Consider the following 25238-nt stretch of genomic DNA (forward strand, 5'->3'; position numbering starts at 1 on the left):
CACCCTACAGCTCTCTTTGCTGGTGTGTACACAAATAGTCATGAGGTCATGTTATATTAGTGGAGCAATCTAACAACTGCAACCCTTCTCCTTCAAAAAATTATCTATGCCAGGTCATTAGGTCTAAATAAGACAAAGGTGATGTGAAGGTTACAAGTGTTTCTGTTTGGTTTCATGTCAAATGGGGAAATTTAGTGAAGATGTGTGAAAAGATCAATTGGAAATGTGAGAGCTGTGGACATCACCATCATATCTATCCTAAATTGTAAATATGGTGCTTCAAGTATCACTGTTTTGGAAATCTTGTGAAATTGTGCTGTTTGGTAACTTTCTCTAAATATTGGACTGATCATACAAGCTTGCTCTTGACTAAACGTTTTAAGCCAGTCTGAATTTTGCAAGCAAGGGGAATTGCTCTGAAATCTGAAATCTGAAATTAGTTTCTGGTTGAATGACTCTGCTCTCGATGTGTTTACATATCTCTTTACCCACCTGTGTCTAAACAATGCCTCTCCATCTCTCTTTTCAACGTCCTCCTCGTTTCCATGGCAATGCCTCCGCCTCCAATGCTTACAGGGCAGCCAGTTGGAGTCAATTTCACATCTCAAGTGTAACTCATCCTTCCCTGAGCCAGCATCATTCCTATCTACCATCAAATAAAAGTACCCCATCTCTTCATCTATTTCCATATCTTTCCATATCTTTTTGCTTTCATTTTGATTTTTTTCTTTGGCAGAGTTTGCTTTTCTTTTTCCATTTTGCTTCATACATCTTAATTTCTTTCTTTTTGTTTTTATATCATTTTATTACCAGCTTCACAAGACAGTATATACACATTAATTGCATGTCCGTGAGTTGATATAGTGAGAAATGTTGCTTTATATGCAGTAGTATGTGTGTTACTACAAGGATCTGATGCAGTCAAATATAACATTTGACCCATTTAAACATCATAACTTGGGTGCTCTGACAGTGGCGATAATACTTCTGATATCATTTGTAGCTGTTTTTCTCGCAATATGCCTCAAATTCTATGAGGCAAACTTTCTCTTATATGTCTTACGTCCTGGTTTTTCAAAAAGCTTGTGTGAAATAGTTTTTGAGAGTACAGCACTGTACTTGATATATCAAATTTGTCGTGATGATGAGTGTGCAGTAAAATCGGGCAGTCTTCAAGTGGAAAATATGAACTATTTGTTTGCTGCACATGAAGCACAAAACTGAAGAGACACAGTATTGTACACTGAAAATGAATTAGAAATAAAGTGAAGTTGTGAGAGGCTTTTGATGAGGGGTATTGTGTAGAAAGTTCAAGGAGCAGCTTATCATGATATAAATGGTACTATGTTTTAATGGGCCATTAATTTTTGATGGGATTTTTCTTTTCTCTGAATCCAATATCCAAGCAGTTTCTGTAGCATATACCTGTACCATCTTATCTTGCTTGACCATTTATTTTGCATTTTCTTTGCCTTTTAGTTTAGGCATCATAAAACTTATGGTACTAATTGCAGCATTATTGTTTCATTTATATAGTAGAGCATTCTTTTTATTTTGCAAACTTTTTTTTTTTTGTGTGTGCACCATTCATATTTCATCACAAGTATGACTTTTGGTTACTTTTCCCAAGTGTACATAAAATATACCACTGGTCATGTATGTAGTAAGAAAAGCAAGAATTGTTTGATTTTCTCATCAATGATACAAGCAATTTTCTTATGTCAATGTCTTCACCTCTCATTATTTGTCTGTGTCTATGTGGGAATAACTTGTGAAAGTAGAAACTGATGGCACTCTTTGTTCAATATCAGTTGGATATAAAGGTGATGCACTGACCTGTAGTGTACAGTCCTTTACCATACTCATCGTATCTGGGATTTCACATTGGATGGATAGTCACACATTTAGGGCATCATTTTGTTGGTGTGTGCATTTGGGCCTTGAAAATGTGTATCAAATGTAATTGTTTGTGTTGGTTAATGAAACTGAATGAAACTCAACAGTATGACCTTTAACTTCTGTCTTTGTGTAATAATGTAACAAACATGGTTATATATTTCTTTGAGGAGGATAAAAAACTTTTAGATGCATGTCACGTAGTACAATCTTTGCCTGCCATATGCATACACAGACACTACACATGCTATGCCTTCTTTTCTCTGTGTGTTTGTCTTGTTCTCATATTATCACGCAGGCTTTGCTGTAGTAGTTGTAGTGGAATCGTCCATTGCACTGCCTGCATACGCGCCCTGATGGGGCACTCATGTGTATAGAGGGCGCCATTTCTTGTATATATTGCGCATTTCGCACTGTGCAAGGTAACCAAGTCTCTTTTCTCCTGCTACTAGCACATGACTGCCCACCCCCCCCCCCCCCATCCCCCTGGTTCCCTTACCCTTGCAGACACTTTCCTTTAAACTGCCAACTCTTGCATCATTTACAACCTGCTTCTCAGTTTTGCCTTGCCATCTGGCCCACCAGCACTGACTGAGACTGACCGTGAATGACCACATGAAGATGCTTGCATCACCCCCATCCCCCCCCAACCCTTTCCAAACTTTACACACTTGCAACCAGGATTATGGTATGCTATGTTCTTAAATACTGTAAAAGTGGTTTCTTTCGCGTACAGATACTTTGGCGGTTTCCATCGGTGCCGACTTTTTCGTGTGTGTTTAAATTTGCGGTTGGCAAAATCTGTGAAATCACAGTCGGCAAAAACTGTTTTATTTTGCACATGAAAACCCAAACTATAATCCAATTATTCTTTTATTTACTAGATAGAAATTAATGTTAAATGCAGGCTTACCTGAAATCCCATCTCTCGAGTACTTTATAACATGCTAGTACAATGTACCTACATTGCGCGGTATCGCTGTGTGTGTGTTGACCATCAATACACTCAATGCGCGGAAACTCTGTGTGTGCATGTGCGCAATAGCATTGTAACAAGCAGCGAGTTCAAAACATTTTCGCTTGATGTTAAATTAGCGATTCAACCTCAAAGCGTGAAAAGCGCGAAAATAAAACCACTGCGAAAGAAACCACTTTTACAGTAGATTTCCTTCTTCTTTTCCACCCACCATCTTACAAAGCCACTTATTAAAGGGCTTGCCCTTTCCTGAGTTTTATCCCTTACTCCTTGCCCTTTTGCAGAACATAGAGCCATACAACACAATGAAGTTGATTCTGCACCCTGCCGTTTTGCATCTAATTATGAGGGGGGGGGGAACAATTTGTTTAAAACCTCTTCTCAATAGTTTGGAATCCTCATAAATTTTGCATGGGGCTGTCCATGACTAGTGAGTCCATTGCTATTGAAAGTTACTAATCAGTGGATTTTTTTTTTCTGCAGTTGGCAATTCATCTACCAAAGATACGTAGATGTAGAAAGAGAAAAACATATAGACATGTCAGTTGGTACCTGGTGCTGAATCTTTATATTGTTTTTTTTTTAAATTATATTCTTGAATTAGGATTGATTGATTTTGATAAATTTGTATAAATTAAGATCTACAAATGTATTTGCAAAACTGTTTACACACTATGGCACATTCTTTCTGATTTTATCTACCAGCTTTTACGATATCCACTATAATAAAAAGGCCAAAAAACTATTGTGACTTCTGAAAAAGAGTGAAACTCAATTGCATATTAAAGTTAACATTAGAATGTTGTTTGATATTAGAACAAGCATAACAGTAAGAGTTTTGTAGGCATCAGATAAAAGTGAAGAGTCAGAAGCCACTATGTTCTTTTTCAATCCAGAACAAAGTAGGATATTTAGTAAGGATAATTGGTGTGCAGCTGATGTCTATGCTGGTCCTTTAAAGGATCCGGAGATGGCATCATTACCCCATCTTATTCGCATATTCCGTACACAATGAAAGAAAGCGAGAGTTACTTTAGTACCTGGCCGAGGAAAGAGGGACAGCTCAACCTACAATGTCCAAGAAAATGCCTAGTCTTGAAGATAATTAAGGGCTTAGAAGGTAAGGAGAGCGCAATCGGTTTGACGACCCTAACCACCGTAATTGCTCCATTTTCAGATTGTCAACATAAATAAGTCTTTGACTCTTTGCTCATTCGAGTCGCGGTTCTAATTGTTCGACTCATACGTCAGCAATGTTGACAATCTGCAGAAGGTATGTAAACAACAGAAAGATAACACTATAACATATATACAAGTTCCTCTAAACACTACTAATGTTGGAAGAAAACATGAAAAGTTCCAATATTGCTTTAAAAATATTGTTTTTTTTTTCTTCTGTAGTCGGATATGAATGAAACTTTCTCCATCCTCTTGTTTGATTTATGTCAACCTGAATGTGCGATTTGAGTTTCACTTTAAAACCAGCGATCATAAAATGAATTACATGCATGCAGGCTGACATGGGTCATGTGCTTTGTACTTGTTATGCAGAGAAGTTCTCCTTTTCGTTTTTATTTCAAGCCCGTCCCCAGCATGTATAGCAAGATGCGACTGATGCATGCCTTTAAGTTGATCTTCACACTCTCACACATTTCTGTTTTCATCATATTAATACATGTATATTGGAAGAGCAGTTCCGTGCTCTGTGGTATCGTGTAATAGAGGTACAAGATTTGATGTGTTGTAGATGAAATTCTGCTATACTTTTCGACGGAAGCCTGATTGGCATATAACATTTTTGTATATTATTATTTTTTTTTTTGTGTTTGTGTTTTGTTTTGTTTTTGTGGGGGTTGGACAGAGAGAGAGACGGGTCTTGGGTTTGCTCTAACTTTTAGCGGCAGTAGATTGAATGGGTTGGTCACAACGCCTAACAGTGATATATCTGACACTGTTGAGAAAATATATATGTGGTTTTCTTGTAACTTTGTCTGGAAGTATACAAAACACAACCCTGCACACTGGCACTGGTCAAAGGGTCCCTGACCAGTAAAAATCACTGTCGGACCAGTAACTTTTTAGGCCTCCGTTTCAGGAATAGACCAGTGAAACATGAAAAAACTGGGTACCTACTGGTCCGACATACAGGTTGGACCAGTAGAAAAAATGGGTTAGTGTGCAGCTCTGTAAAACAAACGGACCCCCCCCCCCCCCCAAAAAAAAAAAAAATAAAATAAAAAAATAAAAAAATAAAAAGATAAATAATAATAATAATAATGATCATTAAAAAAAAAATAATAAAAAATAGTAATAATATTAAAAAATGAAAAATAAAAAATCCCCAGCAGTAGATCACAGGATCTATTTGTATGCTTCATTCTGTAGTATCATTAACATAATGCCACAGGATATACATGTACCTGTATTTGACATATGTTCATTTTTTTTTTCTTTGCCATCTTTTTTTTTTTCTTTGGGGGGGGGGGGGGGGGGGGTTCACTTACAAACTTACTCCAAAAATCATGTCATTGTGATTGCAATGATCAACACTCTCTCACCTCTGTTTCTACATATTATACACACTTTAATTATGTCATTTCCTCTACAGTCAAATGGCATATCGACAGATGAACTTATCTGTTTTCAAAAAAAAAAAGAAAGCTAATTGCACATTCTTTTTTTAAGTGTATTTCTCCTGTAAATAAATTTGTAGTTAATTTTAGAGTGAATGCTATTTTGAGAAAAAAGCACTTTACAAAGTATTTTGCTCATAAACAAGAGTTTAACCAGCCCATTTATGCTTATTCTAGCAACGATATCCTAGTAGTTTACCAATATGACAAAATGTGAGCAAGTATATGCCCGACAGTTTGATTTACAAAATTTAGTTAAAGAAAGGTGCTACCAATTGAAAACATCCGATTGCTATTCTGTGGTATTTAAGCAAAGAGTAGTGTAAGCAGCTCTCAAGTGATTGCTATGAATTGCTGGCAAAGACTATAATGCTGGTGAGTGCTCAAATGATGATAGAGTTTCAGCAATTCCTTCCATGATCTGGTTAAAAAAACTGATCCCAAAACATATGGGAGGTTAGAAAAAATGCAAAAAAGGAGCAGAATCTGAGGTCACAGATGACTGAGAAAGGTAAAAATATCTTGGATTCGATGATCAGAATGACTGACAAAAGTCTGTCACACACTGCTAATTGATTATCTGTACATGAAATGAGCCAAATACATATATATTATGAAAAATGTCTCCAATTATTATAAAACTTTTTCTTCAATGTTAAAACTTGTTGATGGGACTGATGCACAGAGCTTCACCTCAATGCTTTCACTACACCTCTTTTATTGTCATTTTGTTCCGTTTTTCTTCTAAAACCTTGCATGTGTACTTGCATGTCGGTATTTTCCCCCATGATGATTTTGAGATGGACATCAAAATGATGCATCTGTAGGAAAAGTAGCAGAATTCATCAACTCTATGTCACCACAAGATTCAAAACATTATTTTGTTTTTATAATCTCTTAAGTTTGTAGAGCTTTTGTAAGAGATTTTTTGGTTTCGTTTTCACAAGAAATTAAGCAAGAACTCACACATGTTCTCAGCAAGAGGCTCAGTTTTTAACCTGTCTTAATACCCAGAGTACTAAAGTAGTATGAAACTTCACTCCATAACTGCACCTTAAATGTAATCCCATGGTTTGAAGACTTGGGCATACAGTAAAACCAGAAATTTTGGCTGCATGAAACTTTCCTGAATTTCAGGAGGAGCCACAATTCACGAAAGTAATGCATGTGTTTGTCTAGACACAAATCATTGAATGCCAGTATTGATAGTGAAAGTTTCATGCAATGAAAAAGTTTCCATTTCACGAAATTTTCATAAGCTGAATATTTCTAGTTGTACAGTATGCCAGCTAAATTATGCATGAATAGTACAAACTCAGAAACTAAAACTCAGAGGTGTTTGAAGTTTGATATTTCTGTTGCCTTCAAAGCAGAAGACAGAATGTGTATACCCTGTATAGTTTTTTTTTTCAAATGTAGCATACACATTGTCCTTGCTGATTATTTACATGCTCATGATTAATGTGAATGTAAAGCAAGCTTGTTACAAATCAGTTATAGTCTTGAGATTTTAGAAATATTTTATAATCTTGCAGTGTGTGAAGAAGATGTAAATAATATTATGTGTGTCAAACTCATTATGTGAGACTCCAACAGTGAAACACTGATGTCTGTATGTGTGCACTAATGAGTACATTATGTGTTGCAGTAATTCACAATCAGTATTTACATTGTATCCCATATGATAATTACTGCTCCATGTCCTAATATCTGTTGAGGTAGACAGGATTAAGGAATAGAACAGTACCAGTGATTTTTGTCACTTTTTAAAAACTAAAATTTTATTTTTGTTAATGTGTGTAGTTATGACATTCTTCCATATTAAAAATGGTTTCAAGAAGAGCAAACTGAGGACAAATGTGTGTTTGGGAACTCAAGAAGGACTATAGGATATTTTAGTCAAACATTGACTATTGTCAAGCTGTAGCTCAAAACTAATGACCTTTTTTTAGTGATAGTATTTGACACTGCAAAAAGTCATTTCAACAGGGAAGATATTTGATATAATGAAATTAGTGACTTTTCTTTGTTTCTGTGTTTCTGTAATTATCCTCCATCCAAAAGATATGTGAAGAACTGAGTTTTATCTTTCACAAATATGCTCAGTAATTGCATGTCACTTGGAAATTGTATGCAGCAGAAAAGATGAAAAAAAAGATGAAAAAAAGAAGAAGAATTGAATGATCTTTCATGTAAGCAGAGTGATACAAGTTATTGCAGGAATTTATATAACAAGCTAGTGTTAACATTAAGCACTTTCTGATTTGAATTTGACTCCATAAAAACGAATAGCCATAACAAACAAATACAATTGTAACTTGGCAACAATTAACAAAACATATGTGTACATATTATAATTAACATGCGTGCATGTGCGAGTGAATAACTGAATGAGAATGTAAATAGCCATCACTTTAACTTGAATTTTGACATTTTTTTGATAAGTATGCTTCTGACATCTTTTGATTATTGCAGGTCAATATGAACAAGTCAAATATAACTCTGAGCTCAGTGCCCCGGAAGAAAGCACAGACTTTGGTACGCCAAGAGTCATCGCTGATGAAGGCATCAGCATGGATTTCGAGGAGAATCCCGTCCACGAATCTACGCGACTGGACGCGGGAGAGAGCAGCGACCTGCAGCAAAACTCCAGCAACAACCGCCTGTCTACCACTACCGAATTTCAGCCGCTTATCATCGATACGGACTGTGACAGCCAGAAGCATGCCAAGCTGATCAACATAGCACCGACGGAGTCGCATCAGCAGCCCTCCTCCCCGATTGAGATGCACCCTTTAATCCGCGAGTCCGGTATAGGAGGCTCGCGTAGCGGCAGTAGCTCTAGCGAGGACTTCACCCCAGCATCACCAATGTCGCCAGACAAACCCACCAAAGCTCACTTGTTTCCCAACTCGGGTACGTGTGGTCTGACAGGGAGCATGCCCGACTTGATTAATCCTTTAACAGCCCATGCCTGTAAGGCCAGAATGGACCTTGTGCCCGTGGTTCCCAGTCCGACAGTGGTGCCTACGTCGGGCGGGCCGTTGGGTGGAGGCGCCGCGCAGGGCAACTACCACACGCTGCCTGCCACTTCGTCGCAAGTTCGCAAATCGGACTCACCCTGCAAGGCCAAGTGTAGCAAAGTGAAAAGCGAACCAGATTCGGATCCCTCACCCTGGCACAAACGTGCCTCCAGAATGGACGATGTTGACGACGCCAGCAATTCAACAAACACCAGTACGCTTGCACTGTCCTCGACACCTGCATCGCCGGAGTCAACGCGATCTCACTTGGAAACTGTCATCTGAGTACAAAATCTAATTGGACTGATGCTGTTCTTCTTTTTTGAAAGTTGCCTATTTAACCCACTGAGTACTGAGCTAAAGGAGATTGGGGACTTGCCTTGCCCTGTGTGAAATACTAACTCTAAAGTGAGCAATCAGTGGATTAAAGAGACACAGATGTTTGTATTCAAATCTGAATCTTAACCCGTTGAGGACGGACTGATTTTGCTTCAACATGCATTTCCCATAGACACCTGCCCGAGTGTACTGGGGATTCGTCCTCAATGGGTTAACCTCCGTCAGAAACTCTCGCCAGCTGCTTTGTACCTGTACATATTTATATGCGTTAATCGCAGAATACATTGTAGCTCTGCCTCCAGAAAGTGCTTGCAGTCACTTCTAGGTTGACTGCGCTTGAGGAGATTTTGCTTTCTGTTGAAACTCGGGAAATCGGGACAGGTCGTCTTGAGATCCGTGATTACATTCAAAAACATAAGATGTGAGTGGAAGAATTCCATAATGTGTGTGTGTATATGTGAAGAAAAATGTATTCCTGAGTCATGCATTCACTTGTATTGTGGGTTGTGGGCACGAAGTTCAGCGATTCAAGAGATGAAGCCAACTGACCAAATAAAGTGAATTAATGATTTTTTAATAAAATTCAAGACTTTGCATGATTTCCATTGCATCAGTCAGAAACTTGCAAATAAAGTTTTTAATCTCTTTCTATCCCCATTATATTAAACCTGTGTGACAACTCACAATACAATATGTCAACTTTTGCAAGCAACAGTAGCTTTAGAGAAGACCAGCCGTGATAATAAGAGTTTTTTCCATGCAAACTACACTTTTTTTGTGTCCTACAATGATTGGAACATCTGGAATAAAAATGTTGAAAATCCAATACTCTTCCTGTAACATTCATCAGTACATTTTGGTTGAAGTAGCATCCCAGTTAAAAGTATTCAGTTGAAAATTGATTTTTTTTTTTTAATGGTGGCAAAAACGATTGGATGAATATCTAAACAACAAATTACTTAATGAATAAAAAAAATAAATCAGAATGCTTGTGCGTATACTAATTATATACGAGGTAAGTGATGCAGATTTACATGAATGATGTCTTGCTGTGCTAATATCCAAAGGACAAAGCTTGCATATATTAAGATTATAAGTCAGGTCAAGTCAAGTATTGCCCAAAAAAGGGTTCCTTACCATTGTAAATCCTTCAACATCTTGGAAATGTGTGGTTGGAGATCATAGCAAGTGGGCACTATCGTATTGTGGAGTGTGTGGTATCACAAGAACGATATCTTGGTCAATATGTAGTAATATAGTGTGGTATATTATGATTATATAATATGAGGAACTCTATGCTAACTTGAAAACCATCAGCCGAAGTAACCAAACCAAACTGAGATCTTATGGATAAATATTATGTGTGTTTCAGTTCCTACCGCACTCTTTGGCATGATTGCTTTCATGTTAACTCAATCATTTCTGCAGGCTTGCAAAACTCAGAGGTTTACTCTATGAAAGATTTTGATTTTTTTTCTTTTCACATTTGAACAAAGCAGAACTCCAGAACAAAAGGTAATGTGGTGTGCTTATACATATTTGTATGTGTATGTATTTTCTCTGTATTGCATTGAGTCATGCTTCGTCGCCATGTTTATTTGTCGGCTGATTAATGTGTGTGCCTTCTGTGTAAGGGTTTTCTTTTGATTCAAATGAGTAGTTGTTTGACAAACCAGTGTACATTGTGCATTTGTACACTGGATGTGGTAATTGATGTGTGTTAACATGTTGATTTATGTTTCATGATTGCACTTCACCTCGCCCAAGTCAGTCTATGTGAGCTAATTATGCATCTTTGAACACATTCGTGTTTTTATATGATAAAATGCCTCTAAATGTGTGTCTTTTCATTTTTATTCACCAGAATGTATTGAACTAAAAAAAAAAGCATGAACAAATCTCATGTGGTTGTAGTTTGTTTTATTTAATTTTGTGCCGCAAACCTTGATTTAGCTGACCACCGATCATTAAGTCCTTGTTTTGTAGCTCTGTTTGATATCTACCACACTTTGATTTGGTGTGGCAGAGTATAGTCTATGGTGCTCAAATCAGTCTATTCAGATTTTAACAGGTGCTTTTAATTAATCTAATCTGCCCCTTATGATTGGGGAATTATTTACATCAGACACACAATATTGTCCATTTCTAGAGGAAGTTGGTATTGAACTTGTGTTTTAGTTAATTCACCAAATCTCTGGATGAATATCAGTTTAAGAACTGTTATTAGTAGACTGCTGATTGTCTAGTATTGATATTTTTTCATAAACTTTAAGTTCTCATAGTCTGTCTTAATGTATAATGAAGAGCATTCATACTAAAACGTTACCATGATTGGGATTCGGTTCTACATGTACCTGTGAGGAATCTATTCTCTTGAAGGTCACAAAGTCATCTACATATGTAAAAAATTGTGGAAAATATTGGTGAGCTTTTGTTACACGATTTCTGTAGATAGTGTTTATAGGACTTCAAATATATGTATATATGAAGCTATTGAATTTTTGTAAGAAAGGTACGTGTAAAAAAGAAAGAGCATTGAGCACAACTATCTTTGTTATAATTATGCATATGTTTATCTGCACTAAGACATTGAAATTATACATACAGACTGCAACCATGTATGCAGGGTTGCATTGGCAACATTATCCCTGCTTAATTATGGATGTAGCTTCAGTAATGGGCACATCACGTTATAATTCCTACGAGAGCTGAATTTCTGCTGCCCTTTCTGTAAACCAGTGTTGTTCACTTGATTTTCAGTGATGTTTCAAGTATGGCAGCCAGTATTGGTAATTGATTTTGTTTTCATTCTTCTTGTGTAGTTGTTTTTGCACATATGATAAGCGAAGGCCCGCTAATTTTCCACAAGGGGATAAAAAAAGGGAGAAAAGATTTCAGCTTAAAAGTGATATTGTGCAATTTCTTATTAAAACAAAGTTTGATTAACAAATCGGTGAATTTGATTTTATTTTGCCATGTACCAGAAAATGCACTGAAGTAGAAAGTTGAGGTCTTGTGTTGAAATTTTATCTCACTTGTTTTAATACACTGAGGTAACTAAGTGGTTAAACATTTGCAGATGCTATCTGATATGAATCTGAAATTAGTTCACCAAGTTCATTGTATTCGTATATTCCTTTGTTTTCTGAGGGAAAAAAAAAACAACAACTAGCCATTTTGCGTAAATTTACTGAGCTTGATGTCTATGTATCACTGTTAAGTAAGTGCAAATCACATCCTAATGTGGACACAGATTTGTTGAATTTATTAAAACTAAAAGAAGTTGCTTCAGAAGCTACGTGTATCAATAAATTAATGAATCAATGTTGCCGCAAATTTGCCTTCGTTTTGAGAATGACAATTCTAAAACTTTTGGTTTGGTAAAGAGATAATAATACTGGAAATGAGAGAGAGAGTGAGAGAGAGAGAGAGAGAGGAAGTACGCATGAGAGAGGGGGAGAAATGGAGAGTGAAGAATAAAGAGTCTAGAGAAATAGGTTAGAGACAATAAACATTTCATCAACACAAGTTGCTTTCCATAGATACTAGCCACTGCTTACAAGGTTTCCAACTACAAACTGTAATTCGTTATCAGGCGTGTTACTGGAGTAACCATCTCAATATTTTGGCCCAGATTATGATCATTCACTAGCAGACATTTTTTTTCAACAAACTTTAAGTGAAAGATCTACATTTGATCATTTTAACTCATACTAAATAAGCTATTAAATGTAACTTTGTATTTTTGCCTAAACACCAGTGACATTCTCAGGAATGGTTTTTCACTTGTTCAAAAAATTAATTGAAACTGTTCGAATATTTCTTTTGAAAGGAAGTTCACAGAGAAATTTGATTTCAAATGCCAAAAATGTTCACTCTTCAGCGAATTAATGAGATGTCATTGCCTCACAGTGATCTGTATTACCGCGCACAAAACTGTACTAAATTTCCATTTTTCTTTTGTTTTTGATAAATAACCTTTCAAATCAAAGTTAGAATTATATTACAGATATATGGATAATATTTATTCACATTTACACATTTATAGTCTAGAGAAAAACAGTGGCCCGTTGCATAAAACTTACCATTGAATTTCAATGGTAACTACCGTCAAAATTAGGCGTCACAGCCAATCAACATCAAGGATTATAAAATTTACCGCTAATTTGAAGACTTACCGCTGGAAAGGTGCGGTAAGTCCAGCGGTAAGGGTTTTATGCAACTGGGCCCAGGTAATGCATTTTAGCCAAAATGTGTTTTTATTACTGACTGTTTTGGGGGCCTCCCCCTTCTTTAATACTTTGTCAACCAGAGCCTTGAAGAAATGGATGCCCCCAAAAGTTCGGCAATAAAATGCAGTCACACTTGCCTCATCAGCCACCTGCTATATACGGCCATTGGAAAATCCTCGGAGAAAAAAAAAAATGTTCAAGACCCTGTCTATCACGGCCACTTTTTCAGTCTCCCCTTTGGTGGTCGCTATAGACAGGTTTATAAATGCATTAGCTGTTTCTCTCATGGCAATACCAGCTGTATATATATATATATATATATATATATATATATATATATATATATACATATATCAATAATAAAGTCACAACAGAGGAATGCAGGGAATGCATTAATAGCCAATCTTGATTTAATGAATAATCCGAATTTTCGAGGATCCTTCCTCTTCTTCAGGGATGACAGTGCGAATATTCACAATGATTATTAAGAGTGGGGTGTTATGAAGAGTGAGGGTAACACCTCTTAATAATCATGTGAAAATTCGGATTATTCATTAAATCAAGATTGGCTATTAATGCATTCCCTGCATTCCTCTGTTGTGACTTTATTATTGCTATTTCTAGTACTGCCAATACGCGGAAAAACTTCAATATATATATATATATATATATATATATATATATATATATATATATATACTTATATATATGATTATTATGTATATAATATCATTACATATATTATTATTGTATATATATATATATATATATATATATATATACACATACACATATGTTGATACATTGTACTGTATATACTTTCGCATATTTATGATGATGATTAATATAGTATTGCTTGGTAACAACATGCGAGACTTCAAAATTCCCATAATTAATACTTTTTATCTCTTGCGTCCGACCGTAGCACAGTGAAACCATTCTGTTACTGGTATTTGAGGCAACTCTACGAAATGGAATTAACTCGAACATTAATTTTTTCGTTCACTCTTTATAATGGACTCTTCGGACACACCCCTTCCCTCCACGATATCATGATAATAATAAAAGCAAAATAATATGAATCCTGCTATCCTAATCTTATAGGCGTCTAGGAACCAAACGAAGACACGGGAGGCAGTTAGGCCTACACATGTATATATATTTTTTTCTTGTCAGACGAACTTACCGCAGGAAGTGTCTCGGGGAAAAAAATAAGAACACGATAAATGTCTTGCTTATGATTTCACGGTGGTGACCTTTGTCTTTTGCACACATTCACCTCTTTATAAACTTTACGTAGACACGAATCTACTACGTCTTTGGTTGGACAGAACAAACATGACTTCCGTAAATGTTTATTCTTTGATTACAGAAAAGAAATGTCACTCTTGTTTGAAATGTTAATGTGAAAGACTGATGAGGTACAAATTCTAGTTTCTAACATTTTTAATGGTACATTGTAGGCTTTGAAAGGACGTTTGTACTGAATTCTGCGAAGACCCATTCATATTTTATGGTCCAAAGCCTTTTGATACAACCCATCAGTTTTCAAGTTGATCGGAAATTGATCGTAGTCATATCAGGTAGTTAAAACTTTTGCTAAACTGAGGAAGAGGAAAGAAAATGTCAGGAAAACAGTGTGGCCCTTTCATATGCAACCGACAGTCAACGAATATTGACAGAAAGAGATTCGTCAGATATGCAGTATCATGACACACAAGTATGATTATATTATGACATGCCATTGACGAAGTAAGTACACGTTTATTTTGTGCTGTTTGGTCATTGTTGCATGCCACTTGTATCTAATCAATGCATATTGATAATGGGCGTTGAGAAATTATTGTGGGAACAGGCCTGGAAACAGTGGCGCCATCGCTCACAACGCTGTCCGGGCACGTTAACGTTGCATGTCACGGAGTCCGGTTTTTGACCTACAGTTTCAGGGGTATATCAAGTCATGATAAAGATGAACTATAGGACGAACAATTAAGGCATGATCAAGATGATGTCAAAGTCAAGTGTTTACAGTAGATAATGTGTTCGTATGACAAGAAGACCTGAATATAACTTTGTTTTGTTTTAAATAAAAAGCACAGCAGGTAACATTGCCGAAAATTACACACCTTGCGTGTCCTTTCTTCATGAGGCGGTGTAAGAGCAGGCACTTGACTACAAATGTATTTCTTGTCTCATTGAGGGCATCGTATTAAAAAGCGGGTTGAAGAATTGAGTTTATCCCATTTGATATTTCGATGATTTCCCTATTAAGTCTGTCAATTAGCGGTCCGTGTCTTCAAGCATATTTTGTTCACGTGAAGTAAATTCAACTAAACTATAGCATTCGAAGTCAAATCCCTAACTAACTAAGCAAGCAAACAAACAAACAGATTTGAGATGGAGCAGATGGGGCAGTCGCAGTGTATCGGCCAAGTCAATACCAATGATGAAAGCGTGATCGAATCAGGGAGCAGGGTCATCGTGTGGTGCGCCCCACGCTCGATCTCCACGGCTTTGTTGAAGTGCTTGAGCGCCGTCGACGGGATCGAAGTCTGGTTCGAACCGTTTTACCGCTGTCTGGCCATTGAAACCCCTGGAACAGCTATAAGCCGCAGTATTGAGTCCGGTGCAGTAGAGAAGGGAGACACCCATACCAAAACCTGCCAGCAACTTGAAACATTCGATGCCAATTGCAGTCAGGAAGCAAAGCTGTCACTCTCGTAAGTAGGTTTATCGGGTGCACGTCACGAGACTGACACCCACGAGTCATACAGCCCACGAGTCATACCACTCACAAGTCATACAGCCCATGAGTTATACAGCTAACGAGTCATACAGCCCATCAGTTCGACACTAAGCTAACAAGGCCCACGAGACCGACACCTTAAGCCCCGTGTTGTATCTGTCGAACTCGTGGGGCTGATTTTACCTCGTGTCGAACTCACGGGCTTTGTTTGCCTAATGTCGAACTCGTGGGCTGTATGACTCGTGGGTGTCGGTCTAGTGGGATGACCCCTGTTTATCGGATATGAATGTGTGAGTTACCCCTTTCTTCCAACTCACATGATGTGTTATATCGTTTTACTTCACGTTCATTAATTTTGTTTTATGATTGTTACATGCGTATAAGTACCCGCGCGGTATACCAAAAAACACGCAGACTTGCCACACGACAGACGACGGCAGGTTTTCTGATTTTATCACCTTGTTTCAACAAAATATAGAACAACAGCAACAACAACAAAACCAAACAAATTCACAAAAAACGAACAAATAAAGCACATTTAACCACATTTGTTGCTGTTTGGTTAACATACAGATTATTTCATCAGATTGATAGTATGAGACACTATCAGAGTTTGCTTATTCATGTTAAAAATGTATAATATAATAATGTACTATCTTTTTTTTTTTTTTTTGCTTTGCCCTCAATATACCATTTTGATGGGCCGTTTCAACACGTTTGAATATGATTCCAGCTGATACGTCAATTCACACACTCTTTTCTCTCTCTCTCTCTCTCTCTCTCTCTCTCTCTCAAAGTAACTTATACGTCAGTACTAGCCTTATATTGCTCCATACATGTCATGGTCACGTTATCTTGTACAATGATTGTGTATCAATATAATTTATTACTATTTTCTGGGCTGTGCAACAAATACATTGTTGCTGCCACAGTTACTGTATCATGTCTTAATTTTGTGTTTAAAAAGTCCTGATTATTAAAATAGGGACCTGGATAATTTTCCTTTCTACAAATTTATATGTGGAAACTTGAGAAAAGAGAATGGGATTCCATCGGGATTCGAACCCGAGACCTCCGGATTGCTGGAGCGGTGCTCTACCGACTGAGCTATAGAAAGCCCTAGTTCATTCGAGACCATTCATAGACCATTCGAGCATTGAGAATTTAAGGTTTCTGGGACAAACGCTGAATTAGGGCTTTCTATAGCTCAGTCGGTAGAGCACCGGGCTAGCAATCCGGAGGTCTCGGGTTCGCACCTCGGTGGAATCCCATTTTCTTTGCTCAGTTTTCCACTTAGAAATATTATTCATTTCTGGTCAGTTTTTCTCTTTGCGTTTGTTACAAATTTATATGGAATAGTGGAACACATAGAGCCGCTGAGAGGAAAATGATTCATGTACATTTTCTTCAGTACATGCCTACACAAGTCATGCACGCACATACACACACGCGCACGCGCGCGCGCGCGCACACACACACACACACACAGAATGGTCCTATAGGTGACACTTCTTTTGGATTATTATTTTGAAATTATGTGGAAAACTATTGAAGTTCAAACACTCTATTATTTAGGCAACATTAAGAATATTCTATATGAAAAATATTATGCGCCTTATAGTTTATTCTTCAATTAGATAAGGATGTAGCCAACTTTCGACTCTTACTTCTCCACACCCTGGCTTCAAAATAAATGAAGAGTTAATCCTTGATTTTGATATTTCAAGAATGATAGAAGAAAATACAACTTTTTGATTAAAAGAAAATCCCTCTCCCATATGGTTGGATGGCTTTAAATACGTGTGATTTACTGATAGTCATGATGGCATTGTCAAGAAATTGCAACGATTAACAAACAATAAAAGTAAGTAAATGGTCGTGATTATACTACCTTCTGCGTTAAATGGAACCCTATTAATCAATCCATTTTCAGGATTTTTGTTCTCATGATTCAAATTGGAATAAAATACATTCTACTAATTTCAAAATGTTTTCTTTTTAAAGCATTTTATTACACAGACTGAAAAATATTGCCTTAAATGATTTCTTGTTCAAAATTATGAAAAAAGGATACCCCTTCTGTATATTTTGTGGCAAAGATCATAATACTCCTCTCTCTAAAATCCTTAGTTTGGAAATCAATATAAAATATTTATATGCAATATAGTGTTATGTATATATAAGATAGATATGTATAAATAAATTATGTATGTATGTAATAAACTGGTAATGTATTTGTGGCCAATAAACTATAAGTTTATTTGACTCGAATTTTTGGCGTCCCACGCCTTCTTTAGGATTCTTGGCAATATTTATTGGCCAAAAATGTACTACTTTGAAATCTCAACATGTATGGAACATGTTTAGACCTATTAATGTATGTATCGTGAATGTACCATGGAGCGCAAGGCCAAAATTTCTTGCCGACAAGTTTTTATCTTACTTATGAAAAATTCCAAGCCAAACCTCTTACTATTGCTCAATCTATAGCTAATTGCCAAGCTAGGGAAAAAAGGTAAATTAGCTCTTCATTTTCAAAAGTGGAAAATCGATTTCGATGCCGAAAAATGTTATGCACAATGTTAAGGGTAAAAGATATATTGTTGCTTTATAGAATCATGTATAAGCGTTGTAAAATATGTAATCGTCTTGTTTTATTTCTTCAATGAAATCTTAAATAAAAAGAAAAAGAAAGAAAAATTGTCACATACTAGTATTTTGATAATTAGCAAAGCATACTAACACTAGAACGGTATCATCGATACAATACATGTCCTTTGCAATGACTCCATTATCATTCATTTTGTACATTTTGATAATTAAAACTCATACCGTGAAAAATATGAAATACAAGGTTCATAGTGTGGTACCAGGAACTTTGTTGTATATAGGACCTACTGGTAGATCGTGGATGATGCAGAATAAAGAAAACACTCTAATTGGAACTGGAGAGGGTAGTTTGTAATTGTGTCTGGTATTTTATAGTGTCAAACCTCATTATATTATTGAGTTTCCACTGTTAGTTTGCATTTTGTGACTGTTAACATAATTATTAGTGACAAAGAGCAGGCAGTGTCAACATACCTGCATGTTTGTGTTTTTAGTGTGTACGTCAGCGAACCTTGATAATGTGTAATGACTGACAGACTTTGAGATCTTCATCCCACGGGTGCCGCCGCCCACAGTCATGACAGTGCTGCCCGGACACGCTGTCTCCGAGTCCGATTTTGATCTCTAGTCCCGTCGTGATCGAGATCAGCTTGGGCGAAAGATTAGGATGTGATGTCTCACTCAATTATTATCTACGGTTAAAGACAGTGTATTTTCTGTGTTCGTTTGACGAGAAAGCCAATACAATTCAACTTTTTATTTCTGAGAAGTAGGGCAGCTCGCATTACTGAAGTTTACTCAATTTGCGTGTCCTTTCTTCATTCATGAGGCGGTTTTGTTAAGTGCAGCAACTCTGATATTCTCTTGTCCCATAAGCTTATACATCATTTCAAGATAGCGACTCGAGGATTTGAATATATTCCAGATCGTCATGTTCCACTGATTTCCCCATTAAAAGGTACGTCCATCGATTAACCGTGTCTTCAAGCATACTGTCACGTATTATAAATCCAAATCTAAGATATAAAACTCAGTCAAAACTCAGCCTTATGATGGAGTCGGTGGGATATTCGCAGCGTGTTGGCCAAAGCACCTCTAGCGATGAAACCGTGATCGAATCAGGGAGCAGAGTCATCTTGTGGTGTGTTCCACGCTCGATCTCCACGGCTTTGACGAAGTGCTTGAGTGCCGTTGACGGGATCGAAGTCTGGTTCGAACCGTTTTGGCGCTGTCTGGCCATTGAGACCCCTGGAACGGCTCTGAGCCGCAGTAAGTCCGGTGCAGAGGAGGAGAATAAACTCACGGATACCAAAACTTGTCAGCAAGCTAAAACAGTCGATACCAATTACACTCAAGAGACAGAGCAAACTTTCTCGTAAGTAGGCTTGTCGTATAAGGACTCTGTGATTCAACATTTTTCTTCAACTTGTGACGTGCCACATTATTTTACTTCAAGTTCATTTGACTTTGTTTTTTGATTGCGTGACACAGACTTAATGAAAACTTGCCAGCCGACTGATGGGAATACCCTGATTTTATTACCGTGTTTAAACAAAACAGATTAAAAAAAGAACAAATAGGCCAAATTTGATGGTCCTCGTTGACGTTTGCTTAAAGCCACTATTTACCATTGGGAGCAGTGATCTTAAAAATGTTCGAATTATCACATTAATTGATGCATATGCATAGTTCAGTTGTATCACAAAACAGCCTATATAAAAAATTGGTAATAAAACCGCAAATATAAGGAGATATTACACTTTCCTTAATAAAACGTAACTGTAAACGGTTTATTCTGGAAACGTTATTGAAAGAACTATTCACATTTTGTATATTTAACAACACTTAACATGGATTATACTGATAAAAAATATTCAGTTGGTTGTTTCTATCTCTAACTCATATTCTAGAACTATTTGAAGCACTAAAGCTGGTTTTTTTTTCACCTGCAAATGATATATGATTATATAGATAATATATACAATGAGATCAATGAAGTGTGCGCTAATTCACGTTTCTCGCTTCTCAGTTAAATCATGCTGAATATATCAATCTTGACATACGTTTCGTCAGCAAAATCCCCTGCCAGTGTTTATTTCTTTATGATTACTTCATTCTTTGCCCTGTACCATTATGAATGACAGCGCCAACAGGTTCGAATTGTTCCAAAGATACCCAATTTTATAGACTGTATTTTTTTCTTGGAAAGTATCTAGAATATGGTAAAATTTCCTACATAATTTAATTATCATAATTTGCTGGCATGGTCATGTACATAGAATATGGCGTTGATCTTCTAAAATTTTGGTGGAGCTTAATTCCTTTAAAGTATAAGGTTCTATAAAAGAATTTCCTTGAAATAGTGAGCCCCAACGCTGTTTCCCGTATAAGTAGAGAGTGGGCATGTGAAAGAGAAGGAACACTAACTATTCCAAAGTGCAGTTTTGAGAAAATACAGTGTATATTCTGTGCATGCATCACGTATAGATACGCAAATTTGCTTAATCACAGAATAGAAATATCATTTGCCCGGCACAAACAGATATGAGACTCTTAACACTGTTGCTATTGACTATTGGCAGCACGTTTGTTGGCATGAAAATGGTACTTTTAGTTGGGATGGCCTGGCCGAGAAGGTAAATGTCTGCAAAAGTACGTCGGTGCGGCGAGAATAAGACTCGTTTTGACTCATATCAGCCATATATTGTATAAAAGAAACTGTCCTAAAAGTTTGAATGCTTAATCTGTCTCTGTACCCTCCCCCCCGACAATTCTTGGCTGTCGACAATAGTTTTTGGAAACCTCCGGCAACTCTCTGGCAAATGTTTCCTGTTGGCCATTGATAACTTTCTGAAGAAAGCGAAGAATTGCTCATCACCATCTTTGCTATAATGCGGTTTTGATATAGGCTCACATAAATATACAGGCTGTTTGACCTCGTATATAAATCCATCATGAAATCAAATCTTCGAAGTAGACTGTTTGATTTTGCTGCAACACGCATTTTCCACAGACACCTGCCCGAGTATACTCGGGACTCGTCTTCAACGGGTTAAGCACACCGATTCATTTACGTTGAAGACTTTCGCCGATGCTCCTTTCCCATGACAAATGTATTGCAACATTACTGATTGACAAATTGCCCTATTATATTCACCGGCGTAATTACGCATGAATTAATCAGTGTTTTAGTAATCACCATGATTTTGAAAAAAAAAAAAATCAGGGACATACACACTCGGGCTGCATGGATTCGAACCAACGACGTCCTGGTCACCGGCTTCCACCCGACAGCCAGTGCTGGTTCTAACCCTTACAGCATGCAGCGGGTACTACTAATAATAATACAAAATATTTATAAGGCGCTTAATTCGGATGTTTCTAAGCGCACAGTTTACCGAAAAATTAATATTTAGTCCATTACTGCGTAAAAACACTGATTAATTCAGTGCTGATTTATGTTGCATACGTTACACTAGAAAGAACTAGATAGAACCCTTGAAGTGTGAGCGCGGTATAAAGGCCTTTGTTTTTGTTTTGCGCTGGAGACCTTTTTTTTTTTTTTTTTTGCTCGTCAGCTGAAGAAACCAGGAAGTGATACCCTACAGAACTGCAGAAGTTGTACAAACCTTTTTTTTTTCTTTTTGCTTGTTAGCTGATGAAACCCGGAAGTGGTACCAGAAGTCTGAAGTGGCCCCCCATTTTTGAAAACGTGGCGCCGGCCATGTGATATAGGGCAATTCGTCAATTATTTGCAATGAAAACAACCCGACGCAAGAATTTCATTGATAAGGAATTTTATATATATATATATATATACACACATATATATATATATATATATATATATATGTGTGTGTGTGTGTGTGTGTGTTTGTGTGTGTGTGTTTGTGTGTGAAGACTTTTATTGCAAAATGAGCTAAGCGCCATTTTTAGAGCAAAATAAACTCTTTTCAGTAATACCTCACTTGTCACATAAAAAGGAATATTCGAGTAGTTATACTTAAAATATCCGATATTTTCTTATCATTTTCTTTGTTTTGGGGGCAGCTGTAATCACAAATATCTCAACTTAACAAGAATGGAAGTAGCTCGTTTTGCGACAAAATTCTTCACATATGTATAGAGCTCTGTACTTCTATTTCTGTGACAAAATGTTGCTTTGTGCACGATCGTGATATCTTTAAATTTTATTTCTAACAACGTCAGATACATAACAGACCAGCTCTGGGATGCTCAGGATGCAAACAAATGGCAAAAAGACAATGATAGCAATACAGAGAGACTGTGTCTTATTTTCATACTCCTGATCACTATTTATAGTCACAAGAGCAAAATAGTCAAATTTTCATCAAAAGCGGAAATATGAATGAGAGTGTAAGGGCCTATATGGAATGACAAAATCTCATATCTTTTCACAAATTAATGATATTTGACATGCTCACAACCACACATGTCAAATTATGAGCTAACAACGTCATATCCTCGCTGTATCCTTTAGAGTTCCACATTATCATCTCTCCTGACTCTTTTAAGAGACTTCTAGGGAAATGGCATGCTCTGGCGAAAACTTGCGGTAAAACTGTACTTATTGAATAGTGATGACTCTGAAATGAAGTTAGATTTGCCGAATAATACAGTACGAAATTACATTTCATCATATTTCACTGAACGACGGAATGACAGAGTTCTGAGAGAGCTTAAAACCATCGCTTGTTCTCATTTGCGAAAGTAATTGTGAGAGCTGTGGTGCCTCACATGTGCGCAATTGAAAAATTCTGCTACATATTGTTGTTTGCGCAGTTATTCTTTCATGAATGCATTGTGACTAATGAATTTGATGTTTTCCTCCGATTTATCATTCATACAGTTATTCCTCCGTCAAACATCGTTTGGAAAACTCAACAAGCCGTCACGTCTTTGTCAAGGACATATCAGTCGCCATGACGAGAGTAAATTTTGAGCACCTTCCCAAAGGCTACAGACATACCTTCCTGATACGCCATCCTCTTCGGGTGTTCGCATCACTTCGGAAGGCCGTCACTTCTTCGTTTTCCGATCTTGGTCTGCTGCGGGACTCGGCAAGGGATGAAGCGACATTTGACATCGGTCGAGATCATCCACTGGGAGATGGCTCTCAGATGGGAGTCAGAGAGACTTATGAACTCTGGAAATACGTTCGTGAAAATTTGGAAAGCGACCCGATTGTGATCGATGGGGACGAACTCTTGGCGAATCCTGCCGAAGTGCTGTCGAAGTATTGCGAAGCCGCGGACTTACCTTACGACAAGTCGCTGCTCACTTGGGACGCGTCAGTGGCAGTGCTGAACAAGTGGATCATTGTAGGTGATGGGTCACTCGAAAAGTTGATCCCATTCTACGGGAGGGCATTGAGGAGCAGCCATTTTTCAACTCCCAGCGAGATACCGTCTCGAGATCATGTGACCCCTGACGTTATCAGATGTACAGATGAGGTCATGAAATATTACGAAGAAATGTATCAATGTAGACTTAAAGGGGAAGGCTAGTAACTGATCAGTGGGAATCAGTGGAAATGCTGGGAGATTATTGTTCCAATCCTTATGGGATTCATTCAAGAGTTCATTGTATATCTATTGTTGTGTGAAAATGATTTGCTTCAGAACGGTCTCATATTCAAGTAATGTGCAGATTAATGCTCCGTCACTGACCAGGGACGCTAACCTGGAAGCATTAAACTGCACATTACTTGAATACGAGACCATTCTGAAGCAAATCATTTTCACACAACAATAGATATACAATGAACTCTTGAATGAATCCCATAAGGATTGGAACAATCATCTCCCAGCATTTCCACTGATTCCCACTGATCAGTTACTAGCCTTCCCCTTTAAACCATGACTTAATAAAAGTCAGATAGGCAACCTTCGTCATTCGACGTCAGTTTAACTGCAGATGGCATCGTTTGTTTATCATCTGTTTTCAGAACAATTGTAAAACATTAGCATGCAAACTACTGTCAGTTCTCAAATTTTGAATAGGAATATTATGTAATACAGTATACTGCATCTTGATTTTGTAGAATTTTATAAAGTATTTGAAAATACTTATTAAAAGAATACCCATCAGCCTATTATTTGACGCAGGAAAGAGTTAATTGTAATGAAAGTTGTAATGTTATAAACAGCAGCTCAACAAATGCCTGATACATACTCAGTAGGTCAACATTACTTAGTATTTGAATATTGGCTGATCATCTTTCCCAGAAGCCTTTCATAATCTCCAGTAAATGATCACATGATAACGATCATAGTTGCACACTGCTCATTTGCTTTGAATGCAAATTTACCTTATCTCTCATTATACAAAAGAGTGCAGGCCTACATAGATAGAGGAGATCCAGAACAGATATTTTGGTGTTTTTGTTTTTTTTGAAAATAACTTTAATGACTTTATGTTTGTAAAACGATGGGCAAGACTACGGATGCAGGAGTCGCGAATATTTTCCTGTCCGTCTCCACGCCGTATAACTACCTCTCGATATCAATACCTCCGCAGGTTACTACCTCTGTAGTATTATGATTTAAATACTCGTATCTTCCAGAGGCGGATCCAGGAATCCCGTAAAGGAGAGGCGCCTTTACAAAATTAAAGGGGGGGGGGGGGGGGGGACGCACGTGCCCCCCATTTTTTCTTGTTATTTCTTTTGTTTTAACCAAAAATAAAGAGGGGGCGCACGCCCGGTGCGTCCCCTCTGGATCCGCCACTGTCTTCTATTGTCTTGTTGTCATGTCAGTCTTG

The 25238-nt window shown here is 37.2% G+C and overlaps 2 protein-coding genes across 2 annotated transcripts in view; both read left to right on the forward strand.

Annotated features, from left to right (window-relative positions):
- Positions 1–9129, forward strand: part of LOC139719061 (adhesion G protein-coupled receptor L2-like) — a 74724-nt gene extending 65595 nt beyond the window's left edge. Inside the window, exon 25 of the mRNA XM_071630504.1 lies at positions 7981–9129. Within this exon, the coding sequence (XP_071486605.1) occupies positions 7981–8813 (833 nt within the window). The 3' untranslated portion in view covers positions 8814–9129. The remainder of the gene's footprint in view (positions 1–7980) is intronic.
- A 6111-nt stretch (positions 9130–15240) lies between these two features.
- On the forward strand, positions 15241–23983 carry LOC139719008 (uncharacterized). Its single transcript, XM_071630449.1, has 2 exons — positions 15241–15819; positions 23326–23983. The coding sequence occupies exons 1-2, from the start codon at positions 15497–15499 to the stop codon at positions 23981–23983; spliced, it is 981 nt and encodes a 326-aa protein (XP_071486550.1). The 5' UTR covers positions 15241–15496.
- The last annotated feature ends 1255 nt before the right edge of the window (positions 23984–25238 follow it).

This window comes from Diadema antillarum, unplaced genomic scaffold (genome assembly GCF_040938485.1).
Source record: "Diadema antillarum isolate AM-2024a unplaced genomic scaffold, OU_Dant_1.0 scf00000103, whole genome shotgun sequence".
Classification (NCBI taxonomy): domain Eukaryota; kingdom Metazoa; phylum Echinodermata; class Echinoidea; order Diadematoida; family Diadematidae; genus Diadema; species Diadema antillarum.